General features: G+C 43.7%; 3 protein-coding genes across 5 annotated transcripts in view; 2 read left to right on the top strand and 1 right to left on the bottom strand.

Annotated features, from left to right (window-relative positions):
* Positions 1 to 1,583: 1,583 nt before the first annotated feature.
* On the top strand, positions 1,584 to 4,018 carry Hsd17b10 (hydroxysteroid 17-beta dehydrogenase 10). Of its 2 annotated transcripts, none has more exons than XM_028772659.1 (6): positions 1,584 to 1,694; positions 2,063 to 2,227; positions 2,961 to 3,125; positions 3,245 to 3,373; positions 3,449 to 3,557; positions 3,716 to 4,018. In XM_028772659.1, the coding sequence occupies exons 1-6, from the start codon at positions 1,668 to 1,670 to the stop codon at positions 3,904 to 3,906; spliced, it is 786 nt and encodes a 261-aa protein (XP_028628492.1). In that variant the 5' UTR covers positions 1,584 to 1,667; the 3' UTR covers positions 3,907 to 4,018. The 2 variants fall into 2 exon arrangements, with proteins under 2 accessions (XP_028628492.1, XP_028628491.1); XM_028772658.1 differs by having other exon boundaries at positions 1,642 to 1,712.
* Positions 4,019 to 4,096: 78 nt separating this feature from the next.
* Positions 4,097 to 16,268, bottom strand: Ribc1 (RIB43A domain with coiled-coils 1). Of its 2 annotated transcripts, none has more exons than XM_028772664.1 (8): positions 16,122 to 16,268; positions 15,747 to 15,834; positions 9,254 to 9,370; positions 7,444 to 7,525; positions 6,903 to 7,244; positions 5,325 to 5,443; positions 4,500 to 4,897; positions 4,097 to 4,389 (listed from the first exon to the last, which is right to left on the bottom strand). In XM_028772664.1, exons 3-8 carry the CDS (start codon positions 9,368 to 9,370, stop codon positions 4,308 to 4,310), a joined length of 1,140 nt encoding a protein of 379 aa, XP_028628497.1. In that variant the 5' UTR covers positions 15,747 to 15,834; positions 16,122 to 16,268; the 3' UTR covers positions 4,097 to 4,307. The 2 variants fall into 2 exon arrangements, with proteins under 2 accessions (XP_028628497.1, XP_028628498.1); XM_028772665.1 differs by having other exon boundaries at positions 16,140 to 16,253.
* A 125-nt stretch (positions 16,269 to 16,393) lies between these two features.
* Smc1a (structural maintenance of chromosomes 1A) overlaps positions 16,394 to 21,665 on the top strand; it is a 43,090-nt gene continuing 37,818 nt past the window's right edge. Inside the window, exon 1 of the mRNA XM_028772622.1 lies at positions 16,394 to 16,607. Coding sequence (XP_028628455.1) covers positions 16,499 to 16,607 — 109 coding nt within the window. The 5' untranslated portion in view covers positions 16,394 to 16,498. The remainder of the gene's footprint in view (positions 16,608 to 21,665) is intronic.

The raw sequence follows: 21,665 nt of genomic DNA, 5'->3' as shown, positions 1-21,665 counted from the left end.
TGTTATCTTGTTTCTGCCTCCAGAACACTAGAGTCATAGTTGATGGGAACACTTCACATAGACATTTGGATTGTGAGTCTGGGACTGGTAGGATGCCTTAGTAGAAAAAGGTGTCATCACCAAGCCTAATGATCTGTGTTTGATTCCCAAAATCCACATGATGGAAGGTGAGAATCAAATCCTACAGTTGCCCTTTTTGACCGCACACAGTACACACACACACACACACACACACACACACACACACGAGGAGGTGAGGTTAAAAAAAGAGAAAGATTTCTAATCTGGTGCTAAATTCTTTGATAAAGTAGTGAAAATCAATATACTTATACTGGCTATCAACAACAAGAGTCCTTGAGGGACGTTTTCCTTGACAGAGAAGTAGATGGGAAAATACTTAACTTAAAAAGAACATAATACAGTTATAGGCAGAAAGTATAGGCTCAGATTTGTGGGCCTGAAGACTTTGGGTTGAGGAAAAATATGGATGGAAGACAGTTTAGATGTCCATCCTCAAGTTCCTAATTGAGTTATTGGCTGAAAAGTATTCTAGGATGACCAGAGACCTGAGTTTTTAACAATTTCTAAATGAGGTCCAATCTACAATGCGTGATCTGGGTATTGAACACAGAAACAGAGCAAAGGCTGAGCTGATGAGAGATGTCCTTGACTCTGAGCTTGTTGTACAGAAATACGTTTCATAAGGCCCGCCTACTATCTCTCCCATTGACATGGCCTGCACCCTGCATAAAAGTTTAATCCTGCCGGGCGGTGGTGGCGCACGCCTTTAATCCCAGCACTTGGGAGGCAGAGGCAGGCGAATTTCTGAGTTCAAGGCCAGCCTGGTCTACAGAGTGAGTTCCAGGACAGCCAGGGCTACACAGAGAAACCCTGCCTCGAAAAACCAAAAAAAAAAAAAAAAAAAAAAAAAAAGTTTAATCCTGTTTGGCCTCTTTCTACCCTTGCTTCAACTTATGTCTCTGCTGTGTGTATTTCAGAATCTTCTTTTCTTCATTCTCAGCTACAGATTCTGGAATCTGTAGTTGGGCTGTTTGTAGCTCTACAGTAAAGTACTTACTTGCTTAGCAGGTACAAGGTCTTGGGGTTTGATTTCATCACTAAAAAAAAAAAAAAAAAACAGGTTCTCTGCTCCTTTAGTTGTTTTTCTTGTAATTTTTTCTTTTCCTAAATGAACCGTGTCCTCCTGGGAAGTATGGGCCTTGTATTACACCCTGTGTATGTCCAGGACCCGGTAGCACCTGACAGTAGGAATCGATTTCATTTACACTTGAAAGCTTTCCTGAGAAAGGGGCTCGGTTTCTGAAGGGACTCAGTTTCTATGTTCGCCCTGTTTTTCTTCGGTGGAGCTGTCTGTCTGCCAAAAGATCAGCTAGAGAGCAGGATGAAGGAGTGATGATTTCATGCTGGTGCCGCTAGGCTTTTCTACAAAGGAAATGTTCCTTAGTCTGGGATCGAAACTTTTCAAGTTCCAAGGCCCCGCGCAGCAGGCCACGCCCTTATCTCCTCCACCCCCTCTGCGCGCGGCGACCGCTCCCTGCCCCCATCTACAGCCGCGCCACCTAGTAGGCGGCTCTGCGTCGGCCAATCAGCGAGCGCATTTGTAAAAGGCACCAAAAGCCCTCCTCTGGTGGCGAGGCTCGTGCAAGATGGCTGCGGCAGTTCGGAGCGTGAAGGTAGACTGCTCTGTGCCTGTAACGTTTGTTTTTATGCAGGTTTTATGCAGGCGCGGGGAGGAACTAGAGAAGAGAGATCGGTGCCAGGAGAAAAGGGTTCTGCTTATCCAGGCGTGGTTTTGCGGAGGTTGGGCTCAATAGGTGAACAACCAACGTTCAACTGCATGTGTGTGAGGGGTCACAGAAAAAACATTCCTGGGATGAGACACTCTCCTTCCCCCCAGGTTTCGTCGGCTGAGGAGGGGAAGCACATTTAGGTCACTGACGTCCCTACTTCTTCGCAGAATTCTAGAATTGGCAAATGAAAAGGTGGGGGATGGGGTGGGGGTGGTTTGGATAATGGCTGTTCACCTTGTACCTCTTCACAGGGCCTGGTCGCAGTAGTAACTGGAGGAGCCTCGGGCCTTGGACTGGCTACGGCCAAAAGACTGGTGGGACAAGGGGCCACAGCTGTACTTGTGGATGTGCCTAACTCAGAGGGTGAAGCCCAGGCCAAGAAGTTGGGAGAAAACTGCATATTTGCCCCGGCAAATGTGAGTCATGACTCTCCCAGGGTGTGCACAAGGAAACTTGGGGAGTTCCTTCCATAAGAGCGGTTCCTGGGGTCACATGGCTTAGCGGGTAAGGGCACTTGATACCATCCATGACAACCTCACTTTGATCCTCGGGAACCACATGGTATCAGGAAAGATCCAACTCTGACCTCCACACATGTGCCCCGGCAGGGACATTCCTGCACACACACATGAGCATGGGGAACCCATCTCCTTTCAGCTTTTGACAGGAGTCTTTGAGCACTGAAGAGCCCTGCAGTAAGAAAGCTAAAGCCAGGGCTGAGCACCATGGGGATGAGGGGTTGGACACACCAGAATTTCCTGGAGAAGACATGTACAGTTGGAATGCATATCTTGCCCAGACATTTTACATTTACAAAGTTGAAAAACTTAAAACTCAGCAGGTAGGGATGTTTTCTTTTCAAGCTAGGTCATGTTCCTGTAATTTTCAGAACTGGATCATACAGCAACTGAGAATAACCAGGGGCATATGGATCAAGAGAATACAGATTGCAAAATGTTTTGCAACACTTTTCTATAGTACCTACCATTTCCCCTTTCATCCTCATTTGTTTTATTACAACTTTTTCTTGGTCTCCCTTTGGTTCACACAGTTCTGTTCCCACCCAAGGCCTGGGTCTGCCCTCCTCTCTAGGTTTACTGGTGTGTATGCTAGGAAAGAAATGCCGTTCCTTCATTTCTTCCTTTCAAGGTGACCTCTGAGAAGGAGATACAAGCAGCCTTGACTCTAGCAAAAGAAAAGTTTGGCCGTATAGATGTGGCTGTCAACTGTGCAGGTATTGCAGTGGCCATTAAGACATACCACCAAAAGAGGAACAAGGTCCATACCTTGGAGGACTTCCAGCGGGTTATCCATGTAAGGCTTTGGCAGATCGCCATGGGTAGGAATAAGGGGTGTGTGGTGATGGTACTCCCAAAGGTTATAAGGAAGAAAAGGCAGCCTCTGCCCTACGTCATGGTTCTACCATCCTCCAGGTGAATCTCATAGGCACTTTCAATGTGATCCGCCTGGTTGCTGGTGAGATGGGCCAGAATGAACCAGACCAGGGAGGCCAACGTGGAGTTATCATTAACACTTCCAGTGTGGCTGCTTTTGAGGGCCAGGTATGTGGATGGGGGAACTCTTAGCTGAATGACTTTTGGAGGATCTCCCACATATGTTCTCCACTCTTTTTCCAGGTTGGACAAGCTGCATACTCTGCATCCAAAGGGGGCATAGTGGGCATGACACTGCCCATTGCTCGAGATCTGGCTCCTATAGGCATCCGTGTGGTAACAATTGCCCCAGGTAGACATTTCTCTTTCTTACCTTTTCACCATACTAGGACTGGGTGGGACCTGTAGGCAGATGAGAGAAGGTGTCCACTACCTAAATGTAGCAGCACTAACGTGAGGAAGAACCAAGTAACTGAAAACAAGAACTCTGACTCCAGTACTCTTGTCCAGGTTTGTTTGCCACCCCACTGCTTACCACCCTTCCAGAAAAAGTGCGCAACTTCTTGGCCAGCCAGGTACCCTTCCCCAGCCGACTAGGTGATCCCGCTGAATATGCTCATCTGGTACAGACCGTAATCGAGAACCCATTCTTGAATGGAGAGGTCATCCGGCTGGATGGAGCCATTCGAATGCAGCCTTAAAGGGCCAAGGCAGGAAAAACACCAGCTCTTTTTCAGTTTGAAGGAAAGCTAACAGCCACTTTGTAACTCTGCTCCACTCACCCACTGTGCCTAATAAATTCTCAAACCTACAGTGTGTGCGCAGTCTTGTGTGGTAGGGGAACTAAGATGTGGAAGAGAGGAAAGACTCTGAGGTTGGATACATGAGAGCTCCAGTGTGGACTGTGAGAGGTGGTGTCTCACACTCTTTGTGTACTGTTACAACACATGGTTGATTGTAGTGAACAATTTTATTACCTAGAGTAGACAGTGGAGGTTTGGGCTTAATTCCCTCCTACTGGGTAGAGATTAGAAATGTGGGTATGCAGCATTTTTTTTTTAACTCTTGGCCACCTGTGAAAAGGAAGGTGACCATTCTGAGCTCAGCGGCTGCTGGTGTTGAACTGTAGGTAATAATGCGCAGTAGGTTGATTGTTGTAAATGATCGAGTTCAGATAATTTTGCCTGTGAAAATTCAAAGGTCTTAGGTGATGTGTTTTCCCTCTCCCTGGTCTTTGTCATTCCTCCCCACATCCCCTCGGGCTTCCTCCCCATTGCTATACCCTAGAACTCACCGAGCATGCTGTTCCTTAGCTAACTCCTGGTTGAAGGAGCCGAGTCCTCTTCGAAATTCTGCACACAGTTCTCTCTCCTGTTCTTCCAGCTCCAGTGCTGCTTCAGCCAACCGTTTGCTTTGGCTTCCCCACTCTGCTTCCACGAGCTTGTCAGCTTGGCGCTGTTCTTTTTTCTCTTGACGTTGTGTTTCTTGGGTTTTCCTGATGGCAGCTCTCTGCTCTGCAGTCATGCCCTTCCAACAATAGGGCAGGACTCGGTGAGGAGCGTTCGGGCGTTGGGCAGCTTGAGGATTCTCGGTCAGCAGGTCACTGGTGACTTGTTTTTTGATCTCTGCGAGGTTGGCCCGTTGCTGTTGCTGCCGCCGTTCACGGCGCTGCTGCAGGGCTTGCTTAGCTGCCTAGTAGGCCGCCCCCCCAAATGTAAGCATTTGAGGGCCCAGCCTTAGGAAACTCACTTGAAGGGATTGGAAAACTACAGCCCTACTCATCCCAGAGAGAAGGGAGAGACTTAGCGTGGATTTTTATTGAACCTACAGCCATGATGGAGGCAGAACAGCCAGGGAATTTCTCTGCACTTAGGAAGGCCTTACGCTGAGAGGTCAGAGATGAAAGGTCAATACCTGTTCTTAAAGCACCCTAGATCTGGGGGTAGGGAGAGAGGGGACTTATGCTTACTTAATAGCATCTTAGGTGGAAGGCTTGGGTAGATGAGAATGTTTGCACTGGTTTGAAATGGGGTATAAGGAGAAAGATGTGGCGAAGGTTCCCCAGGACTTTGTTCAGGAATTGGGATGGGCTTAGTACACTGGATGGTTCAGGACATACCTGGGCTTTGTTGGCATTAGCCATAGCAGTCCTCATAGCTGCTCGACAGGATTCCTCCAGCCTAGCCAGTTCAGCAGCCCGCTTGTCTGCGGCTAGGCGCAGTTGGTCACTGAGCAAAGCTACACAGAAATACAGGCAGGGCATTGTACTTGCCTATTCTAGTTCCCATTCTGCATTAGTTATTTGTTCAACATACTTTGTATTTGTGTGTTTATATCTGAATGTCAAGGTTGTAGTGATAAGGAAGGAGTTAACTCTTTGAGGTCAGGGGTGGGCAAAGAATAGCAACTTGGGTGACAGTGAAGCTCTGCCACCTTTCAGTGGTGTGGCCTTAAGTAAATAATGTCGTTCCTTTAAGTCTCAGTCTTAAGGTTATTTGTTGGGTTCTAAGGATATTACAGAATTAGATCCTGTCTCAGAGAACTCCCTGCCTAGTCCAGTGTAGTGGTGTATGCCTATAATTCCTGCTCTTAGGAGACAGAGGCAGGAATATTAGAACTTGAAGGTGATCCTTGCAAGTTCAAAGTCTTTTTTTTTTTTTAAAGATTTATTTATTTATTTTATTTATGAGTACACTGTCACTGTCTTCAGACACACCAGAATAGGGCATCCAATCTCATTATAGATGGTTGTGAGCCACCATGTGGTTGCTGGGATTTGAACTCAGGACCTCTGGAAGAGCAGTCAGTGCTCTTAACCGCTGAGCCATCTCTCCAGCCCCGCAAGTTCAAAGTCTTAATACCCCCCCCAACACACATACATGCACACACACATACACCAAACCTCCTTCTCTGATAGGAGAAATAGATCCAATAATCAGACTACAACCTGGTAAGGCCAATGGCAGAGATACATAAAAGCATAGTAAAGGTTTTGGGTGCTGAGGAAATCACATAGTGGTAGGAGTATGTGTTTAGCATATAGGAAGTCCTGGATTCCATCCCCAGCACCAAAACAACAACAATTATAAAAGTCAAAGTACAGAGATGAGGAAGAAAATGGCATGCCAGTCATGGCCACAGCATAAGCAGAGCTACTAAAGTTTCCCCCTTCAAGCCACACACTGGCATCTTTGTTCTCAGGCCTTGTGAGACACTGGTGATTGGAAGGTGAAATGAGTAGAAAGACATGGCCCTTGCCCTGGAAAGGTTTTCTCTAGTGTAAAAGAAAGATGCGGCCAGACTGTATCATAATAATAGTTGCTATTCTATGGGATGTAGATTATAATTGCTATTTTAAAGATGAAGAAACTGAGCTGTCAAGATGGCATATGCCTGAAACCCCAGTATTCTGGAGGCCAAGGAAGGAAGATTGCTGAGTTCCAGCCCAGACTAGGTTGAATATAAATAGCAAGACCCTGTCTCATGAACTGAAGAAAAGAAGACAAACTCAATTATAGAGAGGAACATTCATTTGCCCAAAGCAGAAAGTAAGTAGAACTATAAACTTTCCCCCAGGGAAATGCCAAGAAAGAAGTCAGGGAAGTTAGGCCTTGTACAAACTAACCTTTCTGCCTCAGCTGTATGGGTAAAGTGCCTCCTCACCCAGACAGGATGAGCTTTCTGCTGTGCTACTTACCTACTCGAGCCTCCTCTTCTCTGGCTGCCTGTTGCTCCCGTAACTGTTTCTCCAGGTTATATCTCAACTGTTCCTGCTGCATTCTCAGGTGGGAGGCCCTATCCAGGTCCTCTCCAAGGAAGTACTGCATGCTGGCTGGGCCAAAGTATGAATTGTTCTCAAAATAAGAGACCTTAAACTCCTGGAATTGGTCTGGATCCCAGAAGTCAAATTCATGTCCATTCTTGAATCGCTGCCTTTGCTCCCGAAAATCCTGTACTCTCTTGGACAGCCGGCATGCTCGTTCTGCCTCTTCTTTTTCTAGCATCTGTGCTACCAGATCATAGTGTGCGTGCTTGGTACCTAAGAGTGAATTAACAGGGACATGAAGACATCTAGAACAGAGCCTAGTCAACTTCTGCTCCCAAGCCTCTTCCCAAGGTCATCTGTCATGTCTTATCACCCCTCAGAGCCTCGGGCTCTATTCTAAGGCAGAATTGCCCAACTTCAGGCCACTCTTTCTGGTTTATACCTTTGTTTCACCCCAGCCTTGAGTATTTACCATAAGCCATATCTTTTCTTCGCTCTATTGCCTCCCGAAACTTTCGTTCCTCCACTTGGTATTTGAGGGCTTCCACATCCACCTGCATCTCAAAGAAAGGAGCTAAGTTTAGTAGGGTCTTAGCTGTACACTGAATGCCCTAAAGGATGCTGTTGAGGAATTACCCTCTTCAAAGTCACCCTGTAACTCTTCAGGACCTACTGGATAAAGTTCTAACCCCTGAATGAAGCCTGTAAACACCTCTGTGGTCTAGCTGCTGCTTTTCTATCTTTATCTCTTTGTTCCCCTTTCCCTGCCTCCTCTCACAGTAGTGTAAGGAACTGTACTTCTAGTTCTCTGCACATTTTAAGCTGTTTTAAACCCACAGCCTTTGCTCCAACTGTTTCCTCCCTTTGGAACAGTCTTTCCTTCCTCCCTTTACCATACTTCAGTTTACCCTTTAAGACTTGTTCAGGAAGCTTCTATCCCCATAATCTAGGACCCACTGGCCATGTTGTATTGATGATAGCCTCTCTAGTATCTCCCTCCACTAGGCTGTGAGCTGTTTTAGGGGAGAAGCTAGGCCTTAGCTATCATTGTATTCCCCACTGTCCAACATAGTGCTTGGTCCACAGTAGATCCAAGGAAATTCTTACAACCAGAATCTCAGTCAGACTACTCAAACTTTAGTTTGCTCATGGTCAGGTAATAAGCTCTTATTTTTTCAAAGTTGATAGCTCAATGCTTTATTTAGTCTCATTTTACAGAGGAGGACAAGATAGGCTTTGTACCATAAAGCCATACATATATAATAGCAGACCTGGCTTTGAACACAAGTATGGTGTCTTTCCTAAATCCTTTCTCTATCTACCCACTCAGCAATTCTTTGTTTCTTAAAGCTATCAGTATTTTCCTTTTCATTATAATTCACTGAAAATATTTCAAAATAGTATGGAAGGACATATAGTTTAGTGAAGAATAAACATCCCTTCAGTCCCTATCCCTCAGCTTGGTTCACAGTTATAAAGGTTAATATTGACGACAATAAGTAAGATGGTTTCGTGGGTAAAGTTCAGGCCTGACAACCAAGTTGGATACCAGAGAGCTGGAAGGAAGTCATCTTTTGACCTCTACAGTCATATATGCATGCACTGTGGTCCCACATGCTCCTCCCAGATAAATAAAAAGATACATAAAATATTGTTGGCTTGACAGCATCCAGAATCATTTAGGAGAGAAACCTCTGGACATGTCTATTTTAAGTGGGAAAACCTGCCCTAACTGTGGGCAGTACCATACCATGGACTAGTGTCCTGGACTGAATAAAAAGGAGAAAGTGAGCTGAACTCTGCTTGCTCAGTGTGGGTGCAAATTGACCAGCCACCTCCAGCTCTGTTCCTCCAATAATGGACTATATGCTCAAACTGAGCCAAAACAAACCCTCCCTTCCTTGTGTTTGTCAGGTATTTTATCACCATAATAAGAAAAGCAACTGATATAACAATGTTATATTTAGCCTTACAAAAATACCCTAGGTTTATGTAGTTATCAAATTTTCTTTATACCCTCTTATGGCTCCACATTGTTTCTCAAGAACCAGTTATAGTCCAAGACCTGACCAAAGGAGAGCCAGCTGTCATCCCATCATCTCTCCACAATCCCACCTCTCTTCCTAAGCTCTGCCAAGCATATGAGGTTGGTTCCCCAGCTCCTGCCTTTCCAGTCCTTGGGCATGCTTGAGTCCAGAAGGGTTATAATGCACTGCTACATTCCTTTCTAGGCATAAGGGGCACGTAATCCCAGTCTTGTTAAGTTACTCATACCCACTCACCCCCATGACTCGGTTCCGCACATTGAAGAATCGGCATTGTCGTTCCTTTTCACGATTTCGTCTAGCCTCAATGGCTGCTTGCTCCTTGGGATCTGGTACAAGGTCTAACTTATACATCTGGAGCAATGAGAGATGGAATGACCTGTTAATGCTGACATTGTCCTTGACTATACCATACCTTCATTTCTTTCTCTCTTATAACATCTCACTAGCTATGATCCTGGTTTTACTTTCTGATGTTTCATTATCTGTGTCCTCAGTCTTTGCTGTCATCACACTAAGTCAAGCTTCAGTCTAATAATGTCAGACAATATTCCCAGAATCCCTGATGGCCTTTGTTAATCCATGTTATAATTCTCTCTGCCCTGGCTACCATAGGGGATCTTTCTGAAAGCCATTGCATTCCTTAAGTTAAAGTGTTTGTAAGCAGGCCCAGGTGCAGAGACTAACAGACTACAGAATGCTCACCCCTAAATGGGACCTCTATATCACATCCCCTCTTCAAGTCTCAGTAATCATTGCAGAAGGAGTGGAAAGACAAGAGTCAGGGGTGGTGGATGAATACATGAAAAGTGTTTTCTGCACATAGCAGGGGCAGCTGCATGTATGAACTCACAGAGATTTTGTTAGCACACATAAACCTTGTGTAAGCTCAAGCCAGTCTGTATCCCAACATGCAAAGAGGAATGGGGCATGAGCTCCCACCCCTAGTGAAAGAGCTGTTGGCAATGGACAGCTGCTGGGAGGGGAGAGACCACTCTCTTCTTATTTTTTTATTTCTTTAAGACAGAGTTTCTCTGTGTAGCCCTACTATCCTGGAACTCGTTCTGTAGACCAGGCAGGCTGGCCTGGAATTCAGAGATTTCCTGCCTCTGCCTTCTTTGCCTGGATTAAAGGTGTATACCACACTCTGCAAGCCCACTCTTGAGTTGACCATGTTCCAGTAGAAGGCTACAAATCAAATATGTTGTTAGCACAAATTAGACTTGATGGGTGAAAAAAAACAGCATATAAAGTTAGGTGGGCAGGGAAAGGGGGCTGGGTCTGAGAAGGGTTGGAAACTTGGTGACTATGATCAAAACACATTGTACAAAATTCCCAAAGAACTAATAAAAATCTTTGTAAGTAGCTTTAAAGTAAATGTCTTCCAAGTGTTTAAAAGGCCAGAAAACTTTTAAAAAAACGTTATTCGTGGGTGGGTTCTTATGTATACAGTAGATAAATATTAGAGAGAACAATAATAGATTTTACATTGTGGGGAGTACTTTGAAAAGAGACAAGACACTTCAATGGGACCAATAATTTCTCTATGTTGAGGTGTTTTTTTTTTCTAATAGTATTTCACTGTGTCACCCAGACTTACCAGTCTTTAAGTACTAAGATTGTAACTACACCTAAGTTGCAGAGTTCGTCCATTGATCTCTATTGTATCAGGCTTCCAAACTTAGATATGGGCTATATATTTTTTCCTTGTTTATGCCAACCATTTCAGTTACAAAGTGGTTATTGGAAGTTATAGCTCTAGAAAGAAGTGGATTATGTGAAGAGACGCTAGTGTGGCTAGAGTACTATAACCAAGATATAGTGGCATGAGACAAATTGAAAAGGTGTGTGGGGACTGGCTCTTAAAAGCCTATAGTAATGACTCCCCAAAATATGAATACGGGCTGGTGATCTTACTAGGTAATAAGTAATAAAATAAAGGGAAAATGGTATTTCAGAAAAGAAAGCTGCTTGTTTGTGTGATGAATGGGCAACAGGAAACAATACAGAGGAAGCTAGAAGGCCAATGTGAAGGCCACTTAAGTTAACCAAAATTAAGGATAATGGCTTCGAGTAAGGCTCTTTTAAAGAAGAGAAATGGCTCACCATTAAAGTGATAAAGTGCTTGTCCAGCATAAATGAAGCCCTGAGTGTAATCCACAGTACTATGTAAACCTGGACTGAGTACTGCATGCCTATAATCTCAGCACTTGGGGGAGGTGGAGACAAGATCAGAAGTACAAGGTCCTCTTCAACTATAGCAGAAGAACCAGTCTCAAGAAAATTGTATCAAGGGCTGGTGAGATGGCTCAGTGGGTAAAGGTACTTGTTAGCAAGCCTGATGATGTGAGTTTGATCCCTGGTCCCACATGGTAGAAAGAGAACCAACTCCTACAAGTTGTCCTCTGATCTCCACATATACATACCCATGTTCCCCCTGCTAAATAAAATAAAATGTAACAAAAGTTTGTTGTTAAACCATCTCCAAATATGACCCTGGTATGAGTTTGGATGTCAATGTAATGAGAAGTTAGTGGAGGATTTCAAGGAGGTAAGATGAGAGAAATAGAAGATTTATATTTTAACTTGTCTCCCCACTCACATGTCAAAACTGGGCTTCCCAAAATTTGAATGAATATGGGTTGATGATCTTACTAGGTAATAAGTAATAAAATAAAGGGGAAATGGTATTTCAGAAAAAGCTGCTTGTTTGTGTGATGAATGGGCAGCAGGGAACAATATAGAGGAAGCTAGAAGGCCAATGTGAAGACCACTTAAGTTAACCAAAATTAAGGATAATGGCTTCGAGTAGGGCACTTTTAAAGAAGAGAAACGGTTCACCATTAAAGGTTAGACTCACACCTAAAAAAAGAAAGAATGAGGTAAAGGCTGGGTTAAAGACTGTTTCCAGGGCTGGCGGTGATGGCTCAGTGGGTAAAGTACTTGTTAGGCAAGCATGAGGACCTGAGTTCAGATCCCTAGTCTACTGAGACCCATTTTGGTCTTCTGCTTTCCAGAACTCTATGAAAGTAAGTTTTTACTAGTTTATTAAGTTTGAGGTGATTTATTATAGCAGTAATATGAAACTAGTATACCTTCTCAGCCAGTATTTATTGCAAGATGGACTTAGCTTATCCATAGCCACCAGCCCTCTGTAACTATTGAGTAGTCAAGTGAGATACAGTGGGGTGAAATAAAATACAATATTCAAATCACAAAGGGGCCAGGGAGATGGCTCAGTGGGAAAAGGTGCTTGCCACCAGGCCTCGTGAGTTCCATCCCTTAGATACCCATGATGGAAGGAGAGAACCTTTGCTCCACATGGTGAAAGAGAACTCACCCTGGTAAGTTGTTCTCTCACTTCTACACATACACACTCACATAATAAAAACCACAGTAGTGGTTACCTCTGTGTGTGTGCCTGTGTGCATGTGCGCTAATACCACAGTGTACTTGTGGAGGACTTAAGACAACTTGCAAGAGTTGGCTTTCTCTTTCCACCATGTGGAATCCAGAGAACAAACTGAGGTCAGGCCTGCTTGCAAATGCCTTTATTTGATAAGCTATCTTATCAGTCTATAATTACTGATTTCAATAGAATTTTTCTTTATTGTTAATGAGGTATCACACCTTTTGGTGTGTGTTCAACCATTTTGTTTATTACTTTGTATAGTGCCCACTCATCTTGTGTTCATTTTAGGGATGTTTTGCATTCAAAATGTTTACTTTTCACAGATATATTAAAATTATACATATTTGTTGGATACTTTGTTTTAATACATACATATTTTATCTAGCATTCAAATTAGGGTACATCTATCTCCTTAAACATTTTTATTTCTTTTTTTTTCCAAGACAGGGTTTCTATCTGAGGTCCTAGCACTCTCCCTGTAGACCAGGCTGGCCTTGAACTCAGAGATTTGTCTGCCTCTGCCTCCAGTGCTGGGATTAAATGTGTGCTCCACCATGGCCCAGTAAGTGTTCCTATCCACTGAGTCCTCTTCTAGTCCTCATTTCACATCCTAATGGTGAATTTTGGTAAACTTCAATTTAGTCACATTTGCCTATCTTTTTCTTTGAAAGAAGTGTTTCTAGTTATTGAGGAAATTTCTTGTACAGTATGATGGCTCAAACCTATAATCCCAGCAGTTGGGAGGCTGAGGTAGGAGGACTGTTAAAATTAGAGGCCAATCTGGACTAAATAGTAAGTTACTGGCCATCATGGACTATGGAGGCCCTGTTTAAAAAAAAAATCATGGGTGTTCCCAGAAGAGATGAGTTATTAAATAAAAATCTCAATGCCAAGTTATTGGTTAGGGAGGTTCCCAGAAGCATCTAAAACATAGGCTACTCCTATGTTGTTTTCTTGGTTGTTCACCATAACTAGATGGTAAGAGCCTAGTGCTAAAGACACCATACACTCAGCTGCTGAGAATAGAGAAATCTGGAACTGACAAGGCAATTTCCTCCATGCTGACTAGCTTTCATAGTTCTAGAAGGTGTTACCCAAGCCACTAGGGTAGAAAAGACATCTTACCCAGCAGTGGACCCTGCATGCTATAATACCAACCCTCCAGGTAAGATGTGCCCACTGGTGTAATGACTATTACAGTCATGGTGGCATGACTATTATTAGGTGTAACCAACCACTTTGATTAGATTTGAGACTTGGCCCTGGTCCACAAAAGCAAATTCATGTCTGGTACTGTAAAGCTGACCATAAGTCCATGTCTGGGGAGGTCATAGGCCCTAGGGGAGAACCTACTAGTACTGTTTTTCTAAATGGTCATTTTTGTCAAACTGCCTTCTAAATATCTGTATTTATATTCATAGTTTTATATTCATAGTTTAGTGCTGCTCTTAACTGTGGTCCAAGGAGCTTCTTTTGCTACATGCAAGTTTATGCAGAAACTCATAACTGCTCAAACTGTTGAGAATAAGTGACTGTTGAGTGCTTAGCCCTAAATGAGTTGTGTGTATCACCACTACTCCAAAGTTGAGGGGCCTTTAAGTTAGAAGGAATGGATAGAATAGAAAGAACTGAAGGATGGAGAGGAGTACCGTGAAATGCTTTTACACATGACAGAGCCATGCACTCATGAATTCACAGCAACTGTGGTTACCTGCAAGAGACCTGTACAAGACCTGTAAAAGAGCAAGCTAGTGAACCTTCCAGCATGGATGGGTGAGGAGCTCAGGAGGCTCCAGCCCAGTTGAAGAGCTATTAGAAGTGGATACCTGCTGAGGAAGAGTCAATTTTTTTGCAGGTGCATATAATGCACATGTGGATACTATTAATTGGACTCACAAAAAAGTGTGGGATATGATGGGGGTTTAGAGGACAGAGATGTTGACATGAGGGTGGATATGATCCATAGTCATTGGTACATATATGAAAGTATAAAAGAATAATAAAAAATAGGCCAGGTGTGGTGGCACATACCTTTAGTCCCAGCACTTGGGAGGCAGAGGCAGGTCAATCTCTTGAGTTTAAAGCCAGTCTGGTCTACATAGTTCCAGAACAGTTAGGACAATGCAGAGACCCCGCTCGCCGCCCCCAAAAGAATAAAAATATTAAAACCCAACCAACCAAACTACAACAGTAAAACAAAGAAAATCTCTCCATATTCTAAATTTATAAAGATACTCTCCTATATATTCTACAATTCCTAAAGTTTTGCCTTTATTTGTTTTGAATCCATTTGAAACTGGATTTTGTATATATTTAGAGCTAGGGCTCCAGTTTAATTTTCACCCAAGCTCCATCTAATCTTTGAAGATTAAATAGTAATTAAAAAATTATATGAGATGGCTGGCCTTTGGTGATTTTATTCCCCCATGTTGACTGTTTTCCCAAAACAGCTTCATTCTGGCTTCCATATCAGATTCTATCAACTGAGCTTTCTCACTTTCCTAGATTCTTTTAGGATTCTTCCCAGCTTTTAGACATTATTTAAAAATAGTAACAGGAATAGGACTAGAGAGATGGCATGGTGGTCAAGAATACTTCCAGTTCTTTCAGAGTACCAGCGTTCTCTCAGTAGTCATGTTAGGTGCTTCTCAACTGCCTGTAACTCCAGCTCCAAGGGATCTGATGCTTTGTGTCTGTGGCGTGTACACACATTTGATGACACCTGTGCTTGCACACAGTTACAAAGCCAGGCAGTGGTGGCACACACTTTTGATCCCAGCACTTAGGAGGCAGAGGCAGGTGAGTCTCAGAGTTCAAGACCAGCCAGGACTACAGAGTTCCAGGACAGGCAGAGCTAGACAGAGAAACTTTTGAAAAACAAACAAACAAAAAAGATAGTTACAGGAATAGCCATGGAAACCACCAGACTCTTTCCGTATCTAACTCTGAAAACAGCACTAACTCCGGCCTATAAAGACAATGTGTTGTCACAATATAAGGTCATTAAAGGGGGATGATTCAGGAGACACCCTGGGCTGCTAAGATCATGACTTATTAATAAGGTGATAGAAGGGGAATGAACGGACGAAGAAACAGGGCTGGAAAAGAAATGGAAAAGGGCAGGGTATAAAGGAGAGAAAAAGACGCAGAAAGGTTAATGAGGGAGGTAGACAAAGGAAAAGAGTGAAGAGGAAGATGGAGATAACAGGAAGGTGTCATAGAGGTAAGCAGCAATGAGAATGGGAAAGAAACTGATGTAAAAAGGAGGAACAGAGCACTGGCTTAAGGATCCAGATCCCTGGTGTTCACACAAGATACCTTTCTCAGTACAGAATTCCAATTTTGAAGCTCTTAGGCGGATTGGGCCCAAGTTGGCTCTTGGATTTACACCGGCAGTCTTTAAATTCTGCTTGGAGAAATAAGAGAGAAGCAGACGATAGGGGTAGTATTTCAGAACAGTCTTTCCCAACTTATATCTCTGTTGTCTAGGGGTACCCTCATCGTTCTTCACACTCCAATCTTAGCTCACCTAAGTCTTCCCTTTGATCCCTCTTCCAGTCCAAACTGCCCACCCTTCCGAGGGCGCCTTCCCATTCCCGCCTGAATCCTTTGCTGGAGCCCTTCTCCCCCTCCCTCCTGCTAGCTAGACGACAAATTACAGCCAAGTGTCTGTCTCCCACTCTCTGGCAGAACCTTGTAGTGACTTCTCACTTTCTCAGCAAGCGTGGGCCCAGGCCCCGCCTGCCTTCTCTGATTTCCCCAAAGCGATCAGAGCCCTCCGAGGCACTAACGCATCCCCAACATAGTTGGCGGCCGCTTCAACAGTTGCCGAGTAACTACAAAGGGGGGCGGGGCCTAAGCGCCCCGCACGTGCTGGGCAACAAAACAACAAAAGCTCATTTCAGGCGGAAGTGACCGCCTTTAGCCCCGGAAACAGGAAATCATGATTGGCTTGGACTTATTATCGCGAGGCTTACTGTACACCCGGCTTGCACTGCGCTATTTCCCGCGCGGGCTAACCTCGGTTCCCCGGAGTAAGGCGCGGCCTCTCCTACGTCGGCGCTGCTGCCATGGGTTTCCTGAAACTGATTGAGATCGAGAACTTTAAATCGTACAAGGGTCGACAGATTATCGGACCATTTCAGAGGTTCACCGCCATCATTGGACCCAATGGCTCTGGTGAGATTAAAACCTGCTATGGCCCTTCGTGTGTCTCGGTCCGGTTCCCCTGCCTGTCGCTAGAGTAGTACAACCTACCCCTATGCAACTTGAGACATTGTGAACCCTAAAGTGTTCCTTGATCCTTTTGGTGGGGCTTCGATTCGAACTTACTTTCCCTTTTGGCATACGCTTAACTCGATCCTCTTCCCAAATGTCAGTTAGCCGAGTTACGTGCAGGCCCCTTGCCTGGCATGAATGGTATGGGCCGAACTGTGCGTTGCCCCGCCCATTACCCCCTCCCGCCAAAAGAGGCGTTCCTGGAACTTGCTGCCAGTTGTTTGGCCCCGGGCTTCCTTCCGGTCTATTTTGTTCCACCTTCCTAAATCTTGTTTGACACCTCAGGGAAAACTTGGGAACCGTAACTCTGCATTGGCGTCTGGTCCCAAGTAGTATACTTTGTGCTTTATTCAGCCCTCACCACACCCGCGCCTCTCTTTAGAACGCTCCGATACCCCCCTCCCCCGCTCTTTTCGGTAGATTGGTTTGTGGCACTTCTGAATTTTTGACCCAGCTCAGCGTGGGACTGCCACACCGCCCCCCCCGCCTCGCATACCCCCCTACACGCCAAAGAGATTGTTGTCTTAATTTGCCCCTTTCCTACCAGGAAACCGTAAATAAGATTGTCAAATTGGTGGAGTGTTTCCGGTTTTATCAGTTAAGTATATGCGGGTCTGGGAGCAAGTCGGAGATCGCGGGAAACTTCCTCTAGAGGAGAAGGACGATAAAGTACAAAGAAGATAGTATTTAGGCCGTTATGTTTTGTAGAAAAGAGGTTATGTTGGTAAGTTAGATTGACTTTGGTAGTAAGTAAGCCTACTTTTTTACATTAAAGCCTACTATTTCATATCTTAATCTTGCCGTATAGCTCGTGAGTTCCTCTCACCAGTCTCTAGATATGTTCGTTATGAATCTTTGCTGTGTTCCTCCACTCCAGAGATATTCTAGTTTACTTATTTTCTAGCCTGCTAGGCACCCTTGTCTTGAAGTAGCTCATAGCGAATACCTTCACCGGACTCTTGCGTTTTGTACTCTGCCTGGAGCATTGTTTCCTACAGCCATCCACTTTCTCTGGGGTTGGTCCTGTGTATTGTAGAATGTTTAACTGTATTCTTGCCTTCTACCCACTAAATGGCAGCACCTCTGCTCCCCAGAAATGCCCATCAAAAATGTGTTCTGACAATGTCAGAGTCCTGGAATTCGGGTGGAGGTGGTAATGACAGGTTACTTCCTTCCCCACCTATAGTTTAAGAACCACTGGCCTAGAGGATTGATGCTTTGAGTTCTACTAAATTTCTTAGAAATGTTGGTGTTATGACTCTTGTAGAAAATGCTTGGTCATACCACTTGTTGAAATCCAGTCCCCCAGCATTGTTAGAATGAAAATTCAGCTGTTTGGAACGGGCCCTTGGCCTGGGTTCTTACCTCTCTCTTTTTTTTTTTTTTAAAGACAGGGTTTCTCTGTGTAGTCTTGACTGTCCTGGAACTTCCTCTGTAGACCAAGGTGGCCTCCATCCCACAGAAATCCACCTGTCTCTGACTCCCTAGCGCTGAGATTAAAGGTGTGTGTCACCACTGTCCCACCTTTTGTTTTTTTGAGATAATATCTTTGTTTTGTTTTTGTTTTTTTTGTTTTTCAAGACAGGGTTTCTCTGTGTAGCCCTGGCTGTCTTGAAACTCACTCTGTAGACCAGGCTAGCCTCGAACTCAGAAATCCGCCTGCCTCTGCCTCCCAAGTGCTGGGATTAAAGGCGTGCGCCACCATTGCCTGGCCTTGAGATAATATCTTATGGCCTCAAACACTTAATCCTCTTGCCTCTACCTCCCAAGTGCTGGATTTACAGCTGTGTTCTACCACACCTGCCTTCTGCCTCTGTATACTCTTCAAAGCTTGGCACTATGAAGCATTTCTTGACCTCTGATTCCCACTTTGTAAATTTACACGTTTATGGTACACTTTTTTCATCTTCATCACTAGTCCATGCATGTTCTCAAGATGCCATTCCTTGAGATGTTTTATTGGTATATAGTTCATACTTCACATCTTCACATTAGAAGAATGTTTCCAATACTGAATGACTGTAGTAAAAGAGGCTTGTAGTTGTGATTGTGAGGTGTGATCCTTGAAAATCAAGGGAGAAGCCCAAAGGTTGGCAATTGGCGCTTGCAAGACTAAATTACAATTTATGTGACTTACTAGTTCTGCTGCAACTTGAGAGACAGTTGATTCTAGGTTGAATAATGATAGATGTGTCATTTATTGAGCACCAAGTAGATCTTGGGTTTTGTTGTTGTTCAATTGTTTGTTTTTAAGATAGGATCTTATATCCCAGACTGGTTTCAAACTCTAGTTCAAGGATGACCTTCTGATCTTCCTTCCGCCATCTTCAGAATGCTGGAATTATAAGTGTGTACTTCCACACCTGGTTTACTTGAGAGTTTGGGTTTGAGCTTAAGGCCTTGTGCATGCCAGGCAAGCACACTCTCAGCTGGGTCAAGTCCCCAGCACTACAAGGTTTATTTTTTAAGGCTTTTAACAAACAAGTAGCAGAATGAAGGACAGTGAGCTTGAAGCCTGATGATACAAGGAGACTGTTTTGTCATCCTGTCAGTTGAAGTAAAGGACTCGCTGACAAATTTAACTTAAGGAATGACTAGGTTTCTTCCTCTTTAAAGCAGAGGAAATGCCTATTTCCTAAGGCTTTTGGATAAGCTAAATTGGGTAATTAATGTGAACCTGACTCACAAACTTGCATGAATCATGTGAGGCAGTATTCTTAAGAAGGTAGCTGATTATGCATTGGTATTTTAGCAAGTATTAAAGAGCCCAGGGTGCTGTCAGACAAAAGAGAAGGCTGAGGAGATGGTTTTGTCTGTAAGGTGCTTGCCACATGAGCATGAAGACCTGAATTCAGTACCCACTTAAAAAGCTGGGTGTGGTGGTATATACCCATAACCCAGCACTGGGGAGGTGGAGACAGGAGGATGCCTGAGGCTTGCTGATTAGTCAGTATAACTCAATCGCTGAGCTTTCAGGCCAACAGATCCTGTCTCAAAAAATTAGGTGGGCAGTTATCAAAAAAGATACTCAGCATCAACCTCTGGCCTGCACACACACACAAATTGGATATTTGAAAGAAGCTGCATATGTTAAAAATAGTATAATTTTTATAAGTTTGATAATAGATTTTAAAAGTTCGAGAACCTGATACTTGTTAGTTGTGATGGTATATACCTATAATCTCGGTACTTGTGTAGCTGATAGAAGATTGCTATGAGTTCCAGGCCAACCTGGACAGCATAATGAGGACCAGGGCTGCATAGCAGAATGCTGTATCAAAAAATCAAAAACTTAGTACTGGTTTTGTTACTCAAAGTTTGTTTGCTTGGTAAGTTTCTTTTTCCTCCTTGTTTGATCAAGAGTGGACCTAGTGTCTTAATAAAGTACAAAAAAAAATTTCCAAGTATGTGACTCAGGAATATACCAAGTTTCTCTTTTTTAGTTATTTAAAAAATGACCGTGTGTGTGTGTGTGTGTGTGTGTGTGTGTGTGTGTGTGTGTGTGTGTATGTATCAGAAGTTGGTGTTAGGTATTTTTTCTTTTTTTATAACTCTACCTTATTTATTTGTTTATTTCAAGACAGTGTTTTTCTGTATAACTCTGGCTGTCCTGGAACTCACTCTTTAGACCAGGCTGGCCTTGAACTCAGAGTTCTGCCTGCCTCTGCCTCTTAAGTGCTGAGATCAAAGGCATGCACCATCAGTCTGACAGCTCCAGCTTGTTTTTTGAGACAGGATGTCTTACTGGCCTAAAGATCACCAACTGGGCTATATATATTGACTAGCCAGCAAGCCCCAGGTATCTTCCTGTCTCCACTTCCCCAGTGCAGCACAACACCTAGCTTTTAAGTGGGCACTAAGAGTCCAAACACAGGACTCATGCTTGTATGGCAAGCTTGGTGCATGTATGGAGGTCAGAGAACAGCTTTGCAGGAGTGAGTACTCTCCTCCTATGTGGATCCTAGGGATCAAACTCAGGTTTTCAGGCTTGGTAGCAAGTGCCTTAATCTGCAGAGCTATCTCACCAGCCTGTTCATAGGTTTTCTTACTCTTTTGCTTCTCCCCAAGTTTTGTATTATCTGAGCTCTAGTATAGCCTGGACTATGTAGACAGTCTGTTTGTCTGTCTGTCTGTCTGTCTTTCTTCCCCCCCCTTTCTCTTTCATGTGTGTATGTTTAACCATTTGAAAATAAGTTGAAGACAACATTTCACCTTTAAGTGATTCAGCATTTGTATAAAATCATCATTCTATTTTACCACTATTAATTTCCTCTTGTCATCATTTAGCTAGTTTTTTTCAAGTTTCTATACTTGCTCAGTTTATCTAATATGTATTCAAGTTTCCCTAATTGCTTTGCAAAATGTCCATGTTTTCTTGGCAGGGGCTGTGGGGAGGGGAACCAGAGTCCAGTCAGAGTTATGTTCTCAAGTTAGGTGGAGTGTCACACACTTGTAATTCTAGCAATTGGAGGCAAGATGCTTGTGAATGTGAAGCCAGTCTGGACTATGTAGATATTTTTCTCTAAAAATGAATAACCTATACCATTCATGTTCTATTTGCATATATCTCAGTAATGTTTGTTCTATATTCATTTTAAACATTGCCTTTATTTAGCAGTGGTGATAAGACCTAGGTCCTTGTGTGTGCCTACTGAAGTTCTACCTCTTAGCTCAACTCCTAGGACAGATAGTGAGGGTTTGTTTGAACATTTCACAGTCTTGTCTTGTTTTAGCTCATTGTAAAGCTAAGGGAGACCTTGAACTCTTTAAAGAAAAATTTAACGTGTATGTGTCTTTTGCTTGCATATATGTCTGTGCACCATGTGTTTGTCTAGTGCTGCTGGAGGCCTGAAGAAGATGTCTTATTCCTTGAAACTGGAGTTTCAGACAGGTGTCTGCTATCATGTAGGTGCTAAGAACCAAACCTGGTACTTTGGAAGAGCAGCCAGTACTCTTAAT

Source organism: Grammomys surdaster, unplaced genomic scaffold (genome assembly GCF_004785775.1).
Source record: "Grammomys surdaster isolate TR1022 unplaced genomic scaffold, NIH_TR_1.0 216, whole genome shotgun sequence".
Taxonomy (NCBI): Eukaryota; Metazoa; Chordata; class Mammalia; order Rodentia; family Muridae; genus Grammomys; species Grammomys surdaster.
Note: the sequence above shows the minus strand (reverse complement) of the source record. Positions and strands in the feature narration are given on the sequence as shown.

Bases quoted from the DNA above. Each gene is read 5' to 3' on its own strand.
- Hsd17b10 (XM_028772658.1), top strand. From the start codon at position 1,668: ATGGCTGCGGCAGTTCGGAGCGTGAAGGTAGACTGCTCTGTGCCT. The intron at 3,126-3,244 runs GTAAGGCTTTGG...ACCATCCTCCAG, and splicing joins ACTTCCAGCGGGTTATCCAT to GTGAATCTCATAGGCACTTT. The intron at 3,374-3,448 runs GTATGTGGATGG...CTCTTTTTCCAG, and splicing joins TGGCTGCTTTTGAGGGCCAG to GTTGGACAAGCTGCATACTC.
- Ribc1 (XM_028772664.1), bottom strand. From the start codon at position 9,370: ATGTATAAGTTAGACCTTGTACCAGATCCCAAGGAGCAAGCAGCCATT. The intron at 4,898-5,324 runs GTATGTCCTGAA...GCGGCCTACTAG, and splicing joins CTAATGCCAACAAAGCCCAG to GCAGCTAAGCAAGCCCTGCA. The intron at 4,390-4,499 runs GTGAGTTCTAGG...GAATTTTCACAG, and splicing joins GCTAAGGAACAGCATGCTCG to GCAAAATTATCTGAACTCGA.